Raw genomic sequence first — 13,250 nt, forward strand, 5'->3', positions numbered from 1 at the left:
ACACGAGTTCAGTTCCTGGGACTTATTCTAGACTCTCTCAACATGACGGTCTCTCTACCCTCTCCTCGCAAAAGGAAAATTGCTCGGGCGGCACATCATTTGTCTTCCACACGGAAGGTCACCATCAGGACGGCGATGAAGGTCCTCGGATTGATGTCCGCTGCCCTAGATGCAGTTCCTTGGGCCCTATGGCATATGCGCCCTCTACAGAACGAGATCTTGAGAGTCTGGAATCACAGTCCTTCAGGTTTACAGAAGCCAATCCAGTTAACCATCAGCACCCGGCAAACCTTGCCCTGGTGGACCCATCTGCGAGATGGGAAGTCCTCGGTCCAGCCCGCCTGGACCCTGTTGACTACAGATGCCTCCCTCACAGGCTGGGGAGCTCATCTGGGGGAGACCCCGGTTCAAGGTACATGGAATCAGCGGGAGAGGATGCACTCATCCAACTGGCGCGAGCTTACCGCAGTTCATCGAGCCCTTCTGTCATTTGCACCACTTCTACGAGGGAAAGCGGTCAAAGTAAGATCAGACAATCTGACGACAGTCCACTATATCAACAAGCAGGGAGGAACCAGGTCCCCCTCGCTCATGCAAGTCACCAACCTGATCTTCTCCTGGGCAGAACGAAACCTCTCCCAGCTGGCCGCGGTACATATCCAGGGCCGCCTGAACATCCTAGCGGATCAACTCAGCAGAGGCCGGCCGACCGCAGGCGAATGGTCCCTGAACCAGGACATCTTCCACTACCTGACCAGGAGGTGGGGTCTCCCCGAGGTGGATCTGATGGCCACCCAACACAATGCCAAAGTAGAAAGGTTTTGCTCCCTGTACCGGGAAGACAACCCTTTGGCTGTGGATGCCCTGTCAATACCATGGAGGTTCGAACTGGCATACGTGTTCCCTCCCATCCCGATGATACCGAAGGTATTGGCGAAACTCAGGCAGGACCAGACTTCGGCAATAGTGATCATGCCGTTCTGGCCAAAAAGGGCATGGTTCACCGACCTTATCCTTATGAGTCGGGGGAACTACTAGAGGCTTCCACCAGTCAGGAACCTGGTGTCACTGAACAGTCGGCTGTGCCTGGGCCTAGACAAATTCAACCTCACTGCCTGGAGGCTAACCGCGCCATACGCGCAGACAGAGGATTGTCCCAGGGAGTGCTAAGTACCTTAGCCCATTCAAGAGCAGAGGCAACCAATCAGAGCTACCAAAGGATCGCCCGGATATTCCCAGATTGGTGTACAGGCAGCCACCGCGATCCAGACAGAGATGCAGTCCTAGAGTTCTTACAGAACGGCTTGGAGAGAGGACTAGCACCTGCCACCCTCAAGGTTCAAGTGTCAGCTCTATCTGCTCTCCTGGAGACCCGGTTATCACAAGATCCTCTTGTCAAACAGTTCCTTAGGGGGGCTGCCAGGCTCCGCCCCCAGGTACGGCCCCCTGTCCCCAGGTGGGACCTGGCCGCGGTTCTACAAGGGCTATGTGCGCCCCCCTTCGAACCATTATCTGAAGTGGACTGGAAGTACCTGTCATTTAAAGTGACCTTTCTGTTGGCAATAACCTCCGCCAAGAGGGTTGGCGAATTGCAGGCTCTAGCAGCCTCCGAACCTTTCATAACTTTCTTTCCTGACAGAGTACAGCTAAGGTTCGTCCCAGGATTCTTGCCGAAGGTACCCACACTTCAGAACACCAATCAAGTGATCACCCTACCGGGCTTCTTTCCCTCCCCTGCCACTGAGCAGGAGGAGAAGCTACACACACTGGATCTGGTAAGAGCACTACGTATCTACCTGGATCGTACAGCACCGTTCCGAAGATCAGAGAATCTTCTGGTTAATGTGTTTGGCCACAATAGAGGCGCTAAAGCATCAAAGGTAACCCTGTCTAGATGGATCAGAGAAGCTATCAGCTGTTCCCTACGGGCTCAGAATCTTCCTGTTCCAGATTTCCTACGAGCCCATGCCACCCGAGCAGTGGCGACATCATGGGCAGAGACACGGTTCCTCTCTCTAGAGCAGATATGTGCTGCAGCCTCTTGGAGCTCACAGCTGACTTTTGCCAAACACTACAGATTGGACTGGCGTACGGCCGATGCTACAGCATTTGGGCACTTCGTCTTGGCATCAGCCTGCCAGGAGGTCCCGCCCTAGGGGAGATAATACTTGCTAAATCCCCAGTTGTGCTGCTGTTGGGCGTAGGGGGAAAGAAAGATTATGAATGATAATCTGTTTTCCCTTAGCCCAAACAGCAGCACAAGGCTCCCTCCCTAAGAGGTGCTATTGTACAGATTTTGTGTATGTGTGTGTAGCTTTGGGCATAGATTGCTCTGTATATCATACTTGTTACTAACACAAGGGAGGAGCAGGTCTTCCGGCCTCTTATAGAGGTCAAAAGCTGTTAGGTAATTAAAAATTCCACCTGTCCTAACAGCTCATAGGGGCAGGAATACCCCAGTTGTGCTGCTGTTTGGGCTAAGGGAAAACAGATTATCATTCATAATCTTTCTTTCATGTCCTTGCAGATCAGCGGTATTATATACTGCTAGTAAGCTGACTGGGCTGAATTCAGCTTTCCCAGTACACGCCCCGGTTCTGGAGATATCAGTCCTAGTTTTGTCACCGCTATCCCTCCACTGTCAGAAGGGCGGGGCTGTGAGAAATTCCCTCCCTGACAGTATTCAAGGGAAGGATGTTCCTCATAACCCAGAGATGATGCTTAGCAGTAAGGCCTTCTCTGAAAATGGTGGGATATCAATGCCGAAATTAACCGTGTACTGGCAAAGCATCCAGCTTTCTAGCGGTGCAGAATACAACCCATCTGTACACGGAAACAATAATGTTTCGTTCTTGCTTTCCAAATCTAGACACAGAATTCCCAAGGAGCAATGGTGGCTGAAACTGAGACCTCTGATGAAAATCCTGGCCAAGTACAAGACCAGCTATGACATCTCCGATGCCGGGCAGCTGGAACACGTCCGCGTGCCCAGACCAAAAGAAGAAGGCATCTGAAGCCGCAGACCATCACCACGCCTCGTGTCATAGCCTGTCTCCATCTCCATCGTGTGCTTTACTGCTATATAATGGTTATCCATTCTATCTTTTGTAATTTATATTATATCGTTCCAGCACTTTACGTCCTCACAATTTCCAGGTTATGAGTAGTAATATGACTATTACAAGGGAATTGTATGAAGAACACACATCGCAGTGCTCGCTCTCCACGCGTTATTTTTCTTTCCAGTCGCATTGTCACAGATGTGAATGGGCCGCAATGTTCCCCGTATGTCGTGTGTAATTACGTTCTATGTTTATTACACGTGTATTGGAGATGTTATGGATTCACATTTCTATATGTTACGTCTGTATTTTTTTTTCTCTCCCAGTGACAAGTTGCAGGATACATTGATGTGCTGTAATAAAGTAAGGTTGCAAAACAAAGTCATAGTCGTCTCTGTGTTATATTACTATATCCAGTGCGATAATGTGGAGTATGGTAGTAGGGAGGGTTGCTACTGTCTTATGGATATAAACCAGACACAGGCTCATGGACTGAACAACACACAGGTTACACATGTGGAAATAGAAATTCTGCTGTTTCTACTGAGAAGACTGGAGCTGCGTGCGCCATTATTCTGGCTAAAGGGTACCTCCAAGTAGATTCCATACTGATGACCTATCCATCAGTATATGATCTATGGGGGTTTGATAACTGGACGCTGCACAAGGTGATTTAGTGGGAAGGGAGACACTTAGGGTAAGTTCACACGAGGTCTTTTGGTCCAGTACCTTAGGCGGAGGCCACCTCAGGTTCTGGACCAAAATACGGGTAGCTGCGACTGGATTCCGGTGTAGTGCACCCAGTCGCGCACTCTGCTCCGGGTCTAGGCACAAATGAATGGGCCTAGTCGGGAGGGAGTGTCTTCAGGCGGATGTGGCAAAGCGAATGTGTCTGAAGAATGAGCATGTCATGTGATTTCAATGAGAGACGTCTTTTTGGTCAGGATTTTGAGGCAGCTACGGCCTCATAATCCTGATCAAAACACCCAGTGTGAACTTACCCTTAGAGAGTTGGAGTATCAGTGGACAAGGCAGCAGGATGGTCATTTCAACAAGTTACCCCCCCATCAAGGCTGTTGTGACCTATTAAGAGCAGAGTCTATGTGAGAGTATACATGACCGGCTCCAGATGGCCCAGTAGGGGATCATTTCATCTGATGACAAGTACAAGTAGCTCATTGTTTCGTTGTCCACCATTGACACAGGTAGCGCCTTCATTACCTCCCCCTGTCCATGCCCAGACTATTTCCAGGCACTTAGCAGAATTAAATTTGGTGTCATGGCACCCATCATGTGTCCTGGTATTGACAGCCAATCATTGTCCACTTTATTTGTATTGGTGTTGTCAATGAGAAAACTCGACTGCAATGGACTGGAGCCATATTGTCCATGAATCCAGGTTTTGTTTGGGATCAAACGATTTTTCGGTTCCAGTATGGAGGCCGCTTCAATCCTGCCTTTGCTGTGGAGTGGCACACTGACCGAACTCCTGGGAGGCCATCATATATGACACCCATAGTAGTGATACCAGGGACACTAACAAGTCAGCCATATGAGCAGGACATCCTGCGGCCACGTGTTTCTCATGGCACGACTTCCAATTGGCATTTTTCAGCAGGATAATGCTCACCCCCCACGCAGTATTTTTCAGCAGGATAATGCTCACCCCCACGCAGTATTTTTCAGCAGGATAATGCTCACCCCCCACGCAGTATTTTTCAGCAGGATAATGCTCACCCCCCACGCAGTATTTTTCAAGGATGTCTCGAGCAGATTTTAACACTTCCTTGGCTGTCTAGTTGCCAAATATATAGCCAATAAAGCAGTTATCGGGCTAGCTTGGGCACCAGCTTCAGCAACCTATAAGTCTGTAGGATCTACAGGCCTGGCTGCAACACCAGGCAAGTGAGCCACAGGCTACCATACAGAACCTCTGTGCCTCCATGTCCTACCATATCCTCTTGTATCCAGGCTAGATGTGGCCCCTCAGGATCCTAGAGCCTCCGCTCAGTTGTACAGTTATTCCCCCAATAAACTTCTTCCACTTTAATATTGGATCCATTCTATATATCATCTTCACATTCACACCTTCATCAGACAGGATTACATACAACACAAAGATAAAGTATTCTGGGAATTATTTAATACTACAATTCAGCATTACGAGAAATGTTAATGGTATATAAAATAAGTGCTGAGCAACCCGATAGATGCCGCTATAAATAGAAATCCTTTACAAGGACGAACATGACACAGGAACTCCTCTTCTTTATGAAGAATAATCTCATCGAACAATCCAGGTCGGATCTTTGGTAATACCTGCATTTTCAGGACCCAGAACAGCCATTCCATGTGTACAATGACCGATTGTTAAATATCTGTTGGGGATAGGACAAATGAATGGATTTGGTAATATAGTGGAATAATAATACTATAGCATGTAGTAATATATACCGTATAGTAGTATATATTGTATAGCTGATACTATGCACACGCCTTTCAAATGTGTCAAGACTAGAGATGAGTGAGTACTGTTGGGATCAGCCAATCCGAACAGCACGCTCCATAGAAATGAATGGATGCACCTGGTACTTCCGCTTTGACGTCGGCCGGCCGCTTAACCCCCTGCGTGCCGGCTACGTCCATTCATTTCTATGCGAGCGTGCTGTTCGGATCGGCTGATCCGAACAGTACTCGCTCATCTCTAGTCAAGACTGCACATAATACATCACTATGAGACACAGATTCTGGGTCTTAGTCCGTGAAGCCGGCCTCAATAACACTACACTTACCTGCTGGCGACATTAGTCACATCGGTGTGATTGGTAGCGAACAGCTGCTCCCTATGTTTCTGTCGCATCTCATCAGTTATACCGCGTAGGAAGAGATTCATGCCTGGAACATACAGAGGATCATGTTAAAAGGAGATCTAATGGTAGACCAGTGGCGGTGTAAGAGTTAACAGTATTATGGAGGAGATGAAGATATGGGATATTGTACGGTATTTGCTCAGTGTACTCTACCATATCATTTCATTTACAGTCTGTTCCTGTTATCTCAGAGATTAGGAGCCTGGTTACTGCCTGTATGATGTAATATACTGTGGATGTCTGATAGCGGATCACTGAGATATTGTATAACATTGTCTGATGAGGAGGGGTGGGGGGGTCTGACTGCTGTCATGAACTGTCAGCAGACCTAGGAAAGTAACAAATCTCCTATATAACTATTCATATTCTTTATTTTTCTATTAGTATAATTTGCAACAGTTTTCATTCTAAATTCTTAAAAAGAATGAAGAACGCAGTTACTGAGCGCAAGAAATCCGGTCATAACCCATCTTCAGACAGAATCAGGCAGTGGGAAGTTGAAAAAAATGCACTGTGGTTTTTTAACTTTTTTTTTTTTTGTTAAAGAGGACTAGAGATGAGCGAACACTGTTTGGATCAGCCGATCCAAACAATACGCTCCCATAGAAATGAATGGAAGCACCTGTGACACTCACTTTGCCGGCGGCAGGCGTCACGGGTGCTTCCATTCATTTCTATGGGTGCGTGCTGTTCAGATCGGCTGATCCGAACAGTGTTCGCTCATCTCTAAAAAGGACTTTTCATGACCTCGGACACATGCGGTTTTATATTGAATTCAGCGCACTGTCAGCTTTCCCGTTATGTGTCCTGATGCAAGAGATATCGGTGACATTACTGATATCTCTTCACCATCGGAAAGGCGTTGCTGACAGTCTAGCTGGGCTGTGAGGAATGAACCTCCTGATAGTACTGCCTGTAGCTCTATACTGTCAGAGGGGGCATTCCTTAGCACCAAGTGATGACGTTGGGCTGTGAGGAACCCCCCCCCCCTCCCCCCAGTACTAGTCTATGTCTTCATGTACATGTGGTTTTATATACCGCTAGAAAACAGTGTGCTGTATTTAGTGCACTGTCAGCTTTCCTGTTGTGTGCCTCAGGGCAGTAGACGTCAGTGACGTTAGTTTTGGCTCTGATATCTATCCACTGTCAGAAGGGCGTTCCTCACAGCTTAGTGTCATCACTGGGCGGTAAGGAACGCCTCCCCTGACAGTACACAGCTATGGACAAGTACTGTCAGGAGGGGCGTTCCTCACAGCCCAGCTAGACTGTCAGGAACGCCCTTCTGACAGTGAAGAGATATCGGTAAGGGCACAGATATCTCTTGCACCAGGGCACATAAAACGGGAAAGCTGACAATTAAAGATTCAAGCCCCAAAACTTACCTTTGTCAGAAGGAGCGACAGGAGAATCCACAGCTGAAAATACTGACAATTTGGCTTCATCGAGGTCTTGTATAGTAAACTTTCCAGCCTTGGCCCAGTCGATCGCCTTTTCAAACGTGGACAGCGTGGACAATGAATTTGGATCTCTGTGGAAAAAGCGAATCAATGAGACTGTCTCTTGTGATCCGGGGATAGCAATCCTTACATGGAGGAAGTTATATCCTTACCGATAGGAGTAGAAGGTGAACACGCCATCAAAGCCCAGCTTGGCCCCTCCTCCATAGGCTCCTCCCTTTTCCCGGATCTCCGCATGGAGGAATTTTGCGGTCATTACTCGTGCAAGTAAACGAAGGCTGAATAAAAATATATATACTCTTACTAGGATAAAACTAAAATTTGCAGACATATGACAGATACAGTCCTATGAAAAAGTTTGGGCACCCCTATTAATCTTAATCATTTTTAGTTCTAAATATTTTGGTGTTTATAACAGCCATTTCAGTTTGATATATCTAATAACTGATGGACACAGTAATATTTCAGGATTGAAATGAGGTTTATTGTACTAACAGAAAATGTGCAATATGCATTAAACCAAAATTTGACCGGTGCAAAAGTATGGGCACCTCAACAGAAAAGTGACATTAATATTTAGTAGATCCTCCTTTTGCAAAGATAACAGCCTCTAGTCGCTTCCTGTAGCTTTTAATCAGTTCCTGGATCCTGGATAAAGGTATTTTGGACAAACAATTCAAGTTCAGTTAAGTTAGATGGTCGCCGAGCATGGACAGCCCGCTTCAAATCATCCCACAGATATTCAATGATAATCAGGTCTGGGGACTGGGATGGCCATTCCAGAACATTGTAATTGTTCCTCTGCATGAATGCCTGAGGATTTGGAGCGGTGTTTTGGATCATTGTCTTGCTGAAATATCCATCCCCGGCGTAACTTCAACTTCGTCACTGATTCTTGAACATTATTCTCAAGAATCTGCTGATACTGAGTGGAATCCATGCGACCCTCAACTTTAACAAGATTCCCGGTGCCGGCATTGGCCACACAGCCCCAAAGCATGATGGAACCTCCACCAAATTTTACAGTGGGTAGCATGTGTTTTTCTTGGAATGCTGTTTCTTTTTGGACGCCATGCATAACGCCTTTTTTTATAACCAAACAACTCAATTTTTGTTTCCAAAATGAAGCTGCCTTGTCCAAATGTGCTTTTTCATACCTCAGGCAACTCTATTTGTGGCGTACGTGCAGAAACGGCTTCTTTCTCATCACTCTCCCATACAGCTTCTATTTGTGCAAAGTGCGCTGTATAGTTGACCGATGCACAGTGACACCATCTGCAGCAAGATGATGCTGCAGCTCTTTGGAGGTGGTCTGTGGATTGTCCTTGACTGTTCTCACCATTCTTCTTCTCTGCCTTTCTGATATTTTTCTTGGCCTGCCACTTCTGGGCTTAACAAGAACTGTCCCTGTGGTCTTCCATTTCCTTACTATGTTCCTCACAGTGGAAACTGACAGGTTAAATCTCTGAGACAACTTTTTGTATCCTTCCCCTGAACAACTATGTTGAACAATCTTTGTTTTCAGATCATTTGAGAGTTGTTTTGAGTAGCCCATGATGCCACTCTTCAGAGGAGATTCAAATAGGAGATCAATTTGCAATTGGCCACCTTAAATACCTTTTCTTATGATTGGATACATCTGGCTATGAAGTTCAAAGCTCACTGAGGTTACAAAACCAATTTTGTGCTTCAGTAAGTCAGTAAAAAGTAGTTAGGGGAATTCAAATCAATAAAATGATTAGGGTGCCCATACTTTTGCACCGGTCAAATTTTGGTTTAATGCATATTGCACATTTTCTGTTAGTACAATAAACCTCATTTCAATCCTGAAATATTACTGTGTCCATCAGTTATTAGATATATCAAACTGAAATGGCTGTTGCAAACACCAAAATATTTAGAACAAAAAATGATTAAGATTAATAGGGGTGCCCAAACTTTTTCATAGGACTGTATGTTAATACAGCGAGACAAGAAGGTATGACTTAGATCACGGTGCTATGAAGGATATGCTAATGCAGTAAGCCGTATGACTTGTATAAGTTCTTAAGACGCTGCAGGTATACCAGTGTGTATACAACCTTGGCAGCCATTTTACCTGGCATAGTCAGCATGCGTGTAAGGGACAGTCCTTATACATTCACCAATATAATTGACTGGAAATGGCAGAGAGAAGTGCGTCTTCATCTGACAGGGCTGGAAAGTTGGGTCCTAAGTGTAAAGACAAGATCATTAAGACAAATGCATCACCTATAGTCGGGCTGGTAAGTCTGTAGTCATCCCGTGAAATCTCCCCATTAGTCACCAGAAGGCTGAAAGACTCAACACGGAGTTGACTATATACAATACATGAAAGTGGGCAGTTTTGGTGGGACCAGATGACTAATGTGTATCGGGGTCTCCCAACTCTCCCCAAGTTCTAGTTTGCCCGAAGTTCACATTATGAGGCTGGTAGATATACTGGGTCATGTTATCGGAATCAGTATCCTAGTACCACAGTTTTGGATCCACCTTCTCCCTCCTTTCCGGTGTTCACAAGTACTTACCCATACGATGGGGCTGACCGATTAGGACAAAGCCCCATAGTACAAGTAATATCTGTGAACACCAGAGAGGAGGGAGGAAGAGGATTGACTTGAGTTCTGGTTCCGATCAAATGACACAGCTTTTTTTTGTAGAAACTGTACAATTGCAAAGCCTGGACAAAAACAATGAAGTACAGTTGGGCCTGTATAGGATCTGTATAGGATCCTGCAGCACATTGGCCCATGGATGTTGTAGCTGAGCTTGTAGATCCTGCACACTTGTAGGCTGCTGATGTCCCAGCTGGTCCCATAACTCATCAATTGGTCATAAATTTGGCAAACAAGCAGGCTAAGGAAGTGTTATCTGCTGGAGACATTCCTGGGACACACTGGCTCTGTGGGGGTGAGCATTATCCTGCTGAAAAAATGCCAGATGTCCACTGGGCCAGGATACCAAATAGTCTTCTGCTAAGTATCTAGAAATTGTCTGGGCAGAGACAGGGAAGTGTAATGAAGGTGTTACCTGAGTCTGGATGGTGGACTAGGAAACGGAGAGCTGCTCGTATTTATCAGGGGATCAAACCAACCTCTGGTGTCTGTCTTTCCAACCTGAAGCCTGTTTGCTTTATTTACTTGCACGTAATCACTGCTGTTCATCCCTAACAGTTAGGTCAGAACGGCCTACATGGCGGGCAATTTACTGTAATGACAGTCTTGCGTCCCTCACTTCAATGATGCCCTCCTCCTCAACATCTGTCAATTGGTCAAAACGTCTGAGTCATAGAGACATAGCAGGCAATGATCTCTCACCAAGAGGTACACTAGCCAAATGTAGCCTCTGAGAGCCTTTGTATAGGACAATTGGGGAGGGGTACTTTTACGCCCTCTTATTCCAGTGTCTAGTCAGACCACACCGGTAATCCTGTACACATCTGCAGCAATCCAACAGTACATGTACAATACTAAATCTACCCCATAAGATTAAACTCTATTCCTCTATGTAACATCCACGCTATAGGTAATATGTGAAATAGACAACTTACATTAACTAGCTTTCTGTAGCCATCGTCTGGACCACCTTTTCCAACCAAGGCAGGATTTAAAGGTTTCTATAAATGGGAACAATTAAAAGGAGAGATAAAACCTATAAAGAGCTGGAATAAAACAGACACAGATGCTGAGGAGTGTGCGAGAACCTGCTGTAGGGGAGATTACAATGCCAACAACTGATCCTTATGGGCAGGAAAGGCCCAGTAATACAACTATAATTTCAATTTGCCAATTGGCAACAAAAGCCCTAAATATCTACACCCCTCCTTTACCTGTAGAATATAGCTATTATGGCTAGGATCACACCCGCATCCGAGTCTGACTGACTGGTCGGATTCAATTTAAAACAACAGATCCCAATATACTCAATGGAATCCTATGGACCAGAACAACGGACAACCAGAAGCAGATGTGAAGCTAGCATAAAAGTGAATCTATTAGCAGGAAAATCAGTATCAAATTAATGCCGGTACCTTGTAGGCGGCTTTTACACTTTCCAAAGACGTCTTACTTATTCTATATTGCAGCTCCACTTTCATGGAAAACAGAGGTTTAGTCTTAAGCAACTTTTTTCAAGAATGAGCGTACGGCAAAGGCACATGCTCGGTGCTCCTTAGGACTACACAAGCAAACTGCGCCTGTTCTCGTTCATGAAGAAAGTGCAGAGAAGAGGATTCATTTTCAAAGAAGGAGAGGACCTGAAATGTGGCAGAATGGAGGCAATGACGATGCTGTACTCTGAGCACAGGAGTAACTCCTACTGTGCTCTGTGAGCTGAATTTGCATATCAATAAAAAACGGCCGACAGGAACAGAAGGAAGGAAGGAAGGTCGGACTAGAATACACTTTCTAAAGGCTATTCCAAAATGTGCTAAATGAGAAATGCATAGATCCATGATAGAGGACCTTTAAAGAGGACCTTTCATCAGATTGGGCACAGGCAGTTCTATATACTGCTGGAAAGCTGACAGTGCAATGAATTCAGCGCACTGTTGGCTTTCCCGATCTGTGCCCGGTGTGAAGCGCTATCGGTCCCGGTACCGTAGCTCTTTACAGTCAGAAGGACGTTCCTGACAGTCTGTCAGGAACGTCCTTCTTCACAGCAGCGCCTATCACGTTGTACAGTGTGAGCGGGGAGGAACGCCCCCTCCTTCTGCTCACAGTGCTCGTCCATAGAAGAGTTATCAGGAGGGAGGGGGCGTTCCTGACAATCTAGCTGGGCTGTGAGGAACGCTCCTTCTTCTGACTGTACTCATCCATAGATTTGTACTAAAGGGGGAAGAAGGGTGATCCTCACAACTTAGCGTCATTGCTGGGCGGTAAGGAACACCCTCCTGACAGTACAAGTCTATGGACGAGTACTGTGATGAGGGGCATTCCTCACAGCCCAGCTAGACTGTCAGGAACGCCCTTCTGACATCGGTACCAAAACTACAGACACTGATATCTCCATCCTGGGGGCACATAATGGGAAAGCAGACAGTTCTCAGAATTCGTCTTTCTAGCGCTATATAAAACTGCATATACAGGAGGATGTGAAAGTTCTTCTTGAAGAGTATCTTTCAGTTTTTTTTTTTTTTTAAAAAAAAAGCCTTGGTTTTGGACACTGCGCCATACCGCAACAATATAAGGTCGAATCGGTTTACGCCCTTTTTTACTCCGATGGATTCCACCCAAGAAGTGTTCAACTTCCTTTGCTGCTGTAGACATCTGCTGAGGTGTGGCATTCACAGAGCACCTATAGGGAGAAGAGATGGGACTGGTCACAGGCGTACTGAAATTCATAAAAAAGGGGTTTACAGAAGTTTGGTCCTATAATCCGTAAATACTGATAGAACACGTCACCTGACCATGACGACTCACTGCTTAACTTTTAGAATTTAGGAATCTCATTTTATGTGGTGTCCGAGAAAATACTAAGTTGCTCCATTCATATCTATGGGAGCACCAATGAAGTGGAGGCAGCAATGTGGGCTGCCTGACCCGGCGCTCTATTCAAAATGAGGGTTTAGAACGCACCAGTTCACATAAATGGATAGGGGGAGTAACATTTTCCATTTAAGGATAATTTAAGACTGAATCCGCCTCCAAAAAATTGTCCCAACTCTCCAATTTCTTTCAAAAGAAGTAAGGAAGATTTCCAGCTACAATGTCGATCTTCAGGCAGATTCCACAAAAATCCACCTGCATAAAGCTCTGTGTGAACTAATCCTCATGCAGCATCCGCAGCAGAAATCTCAAGGTATGCCTTGGAATTCTGCTGCAGATCATGTAAAAAGAATGTGG

The 13,250-nt window shown here is 45.8% G+C and overlaps 2 protein-coding genes across 7 annotated transcripts in view; one reads left to right on the plus strand and one right to left on the minus strand.

The window, feature by feature from the left end:
• PFKP (phosphofructokinase, platelet) overlaps window positions 1-3,443 on the plus strand; it is a 77,787-nt gene extending 74,344 nt beyond the window's left edge. For all 5 annotated transcript variants that reach the window (XM_075271616.1, XM_075271615.1, XM_075271612.1 and 2 more), the window contains one exon: window positions 2,870-3,443. In XM_075271616.1, coding sequence (XP_075127717.1) covers window positions 2,870-3,014 — 145 coding nt within the window. In that variant the 3' untranslated portion in view covers window positions 3,015-3,443. The remainder of the gene's footprint in view (window positions 1-2,869) is intronic.
• Window positions 3,444-5,198: 1,755 nt separating this feature from the next.
• The window catches only part of PITRM1 (pitrilysin metallopeptidase 1), a 30,819-nt gene continuing 22,767 nt past the window's right edge, over window positions 5,199-13,250 (minus strand). Inside the window, exons 21-28 of one of the 2 annotated variants that reach the window (XM_075271558.1) lie at window positions 12,582-12,702; window positions 10,958-11,023; window positions 9,488-9,600; window positions 7,542-7,667; window positions 7,315-7,460; window positions 5,855-5,957; window positions 5,310-5,440; window positions 5,201-5,278 (exon numbers count right to left, since the gene is read on the minus strand). In XM_075271558.1, coding sequence (XP_075127659.1) covers window positions 5,347-5,440; window positions 5,855-5,957; window positions 7,315-7,460; window positions 7,542-7,667; window positions 9,488-9,600; window positions 10,958-11,023; window positions 12,582-12,702 — 769 coding nt within the window. In that variant the 3' untranslated portion in view covers window positions 5,201-5,278; window positions 5,310-5,346. Of the gene's footprint in view, window positions 5,441-5,854; window positions 5,958-7,314; window positions 7,461-7,541; window positions 7,668-9,487; window positions 9,601-10,957; window positions 11,024-12,581; window positions 12,703-13,250 lie in introns of both variants that reach the window. The other variant, XM_075271557.1, reaches the window with a different exon arrangement.

Source organism: Leptodactylus fuscus, chromosome 4, assembly GCF_031893055.1.
Source record: "Leptodactylus fuscus isolate aLepFus1 chromosome 4, aLepFus1.hap2, whole genome shotgun sequence".
Taxonomy (NCBI): Eukaryota; Metazoa; Chordata; class Amphibia; order Anura; family Leptodactylidae; genus Leptodactylus; species Leptodactylus fuscus.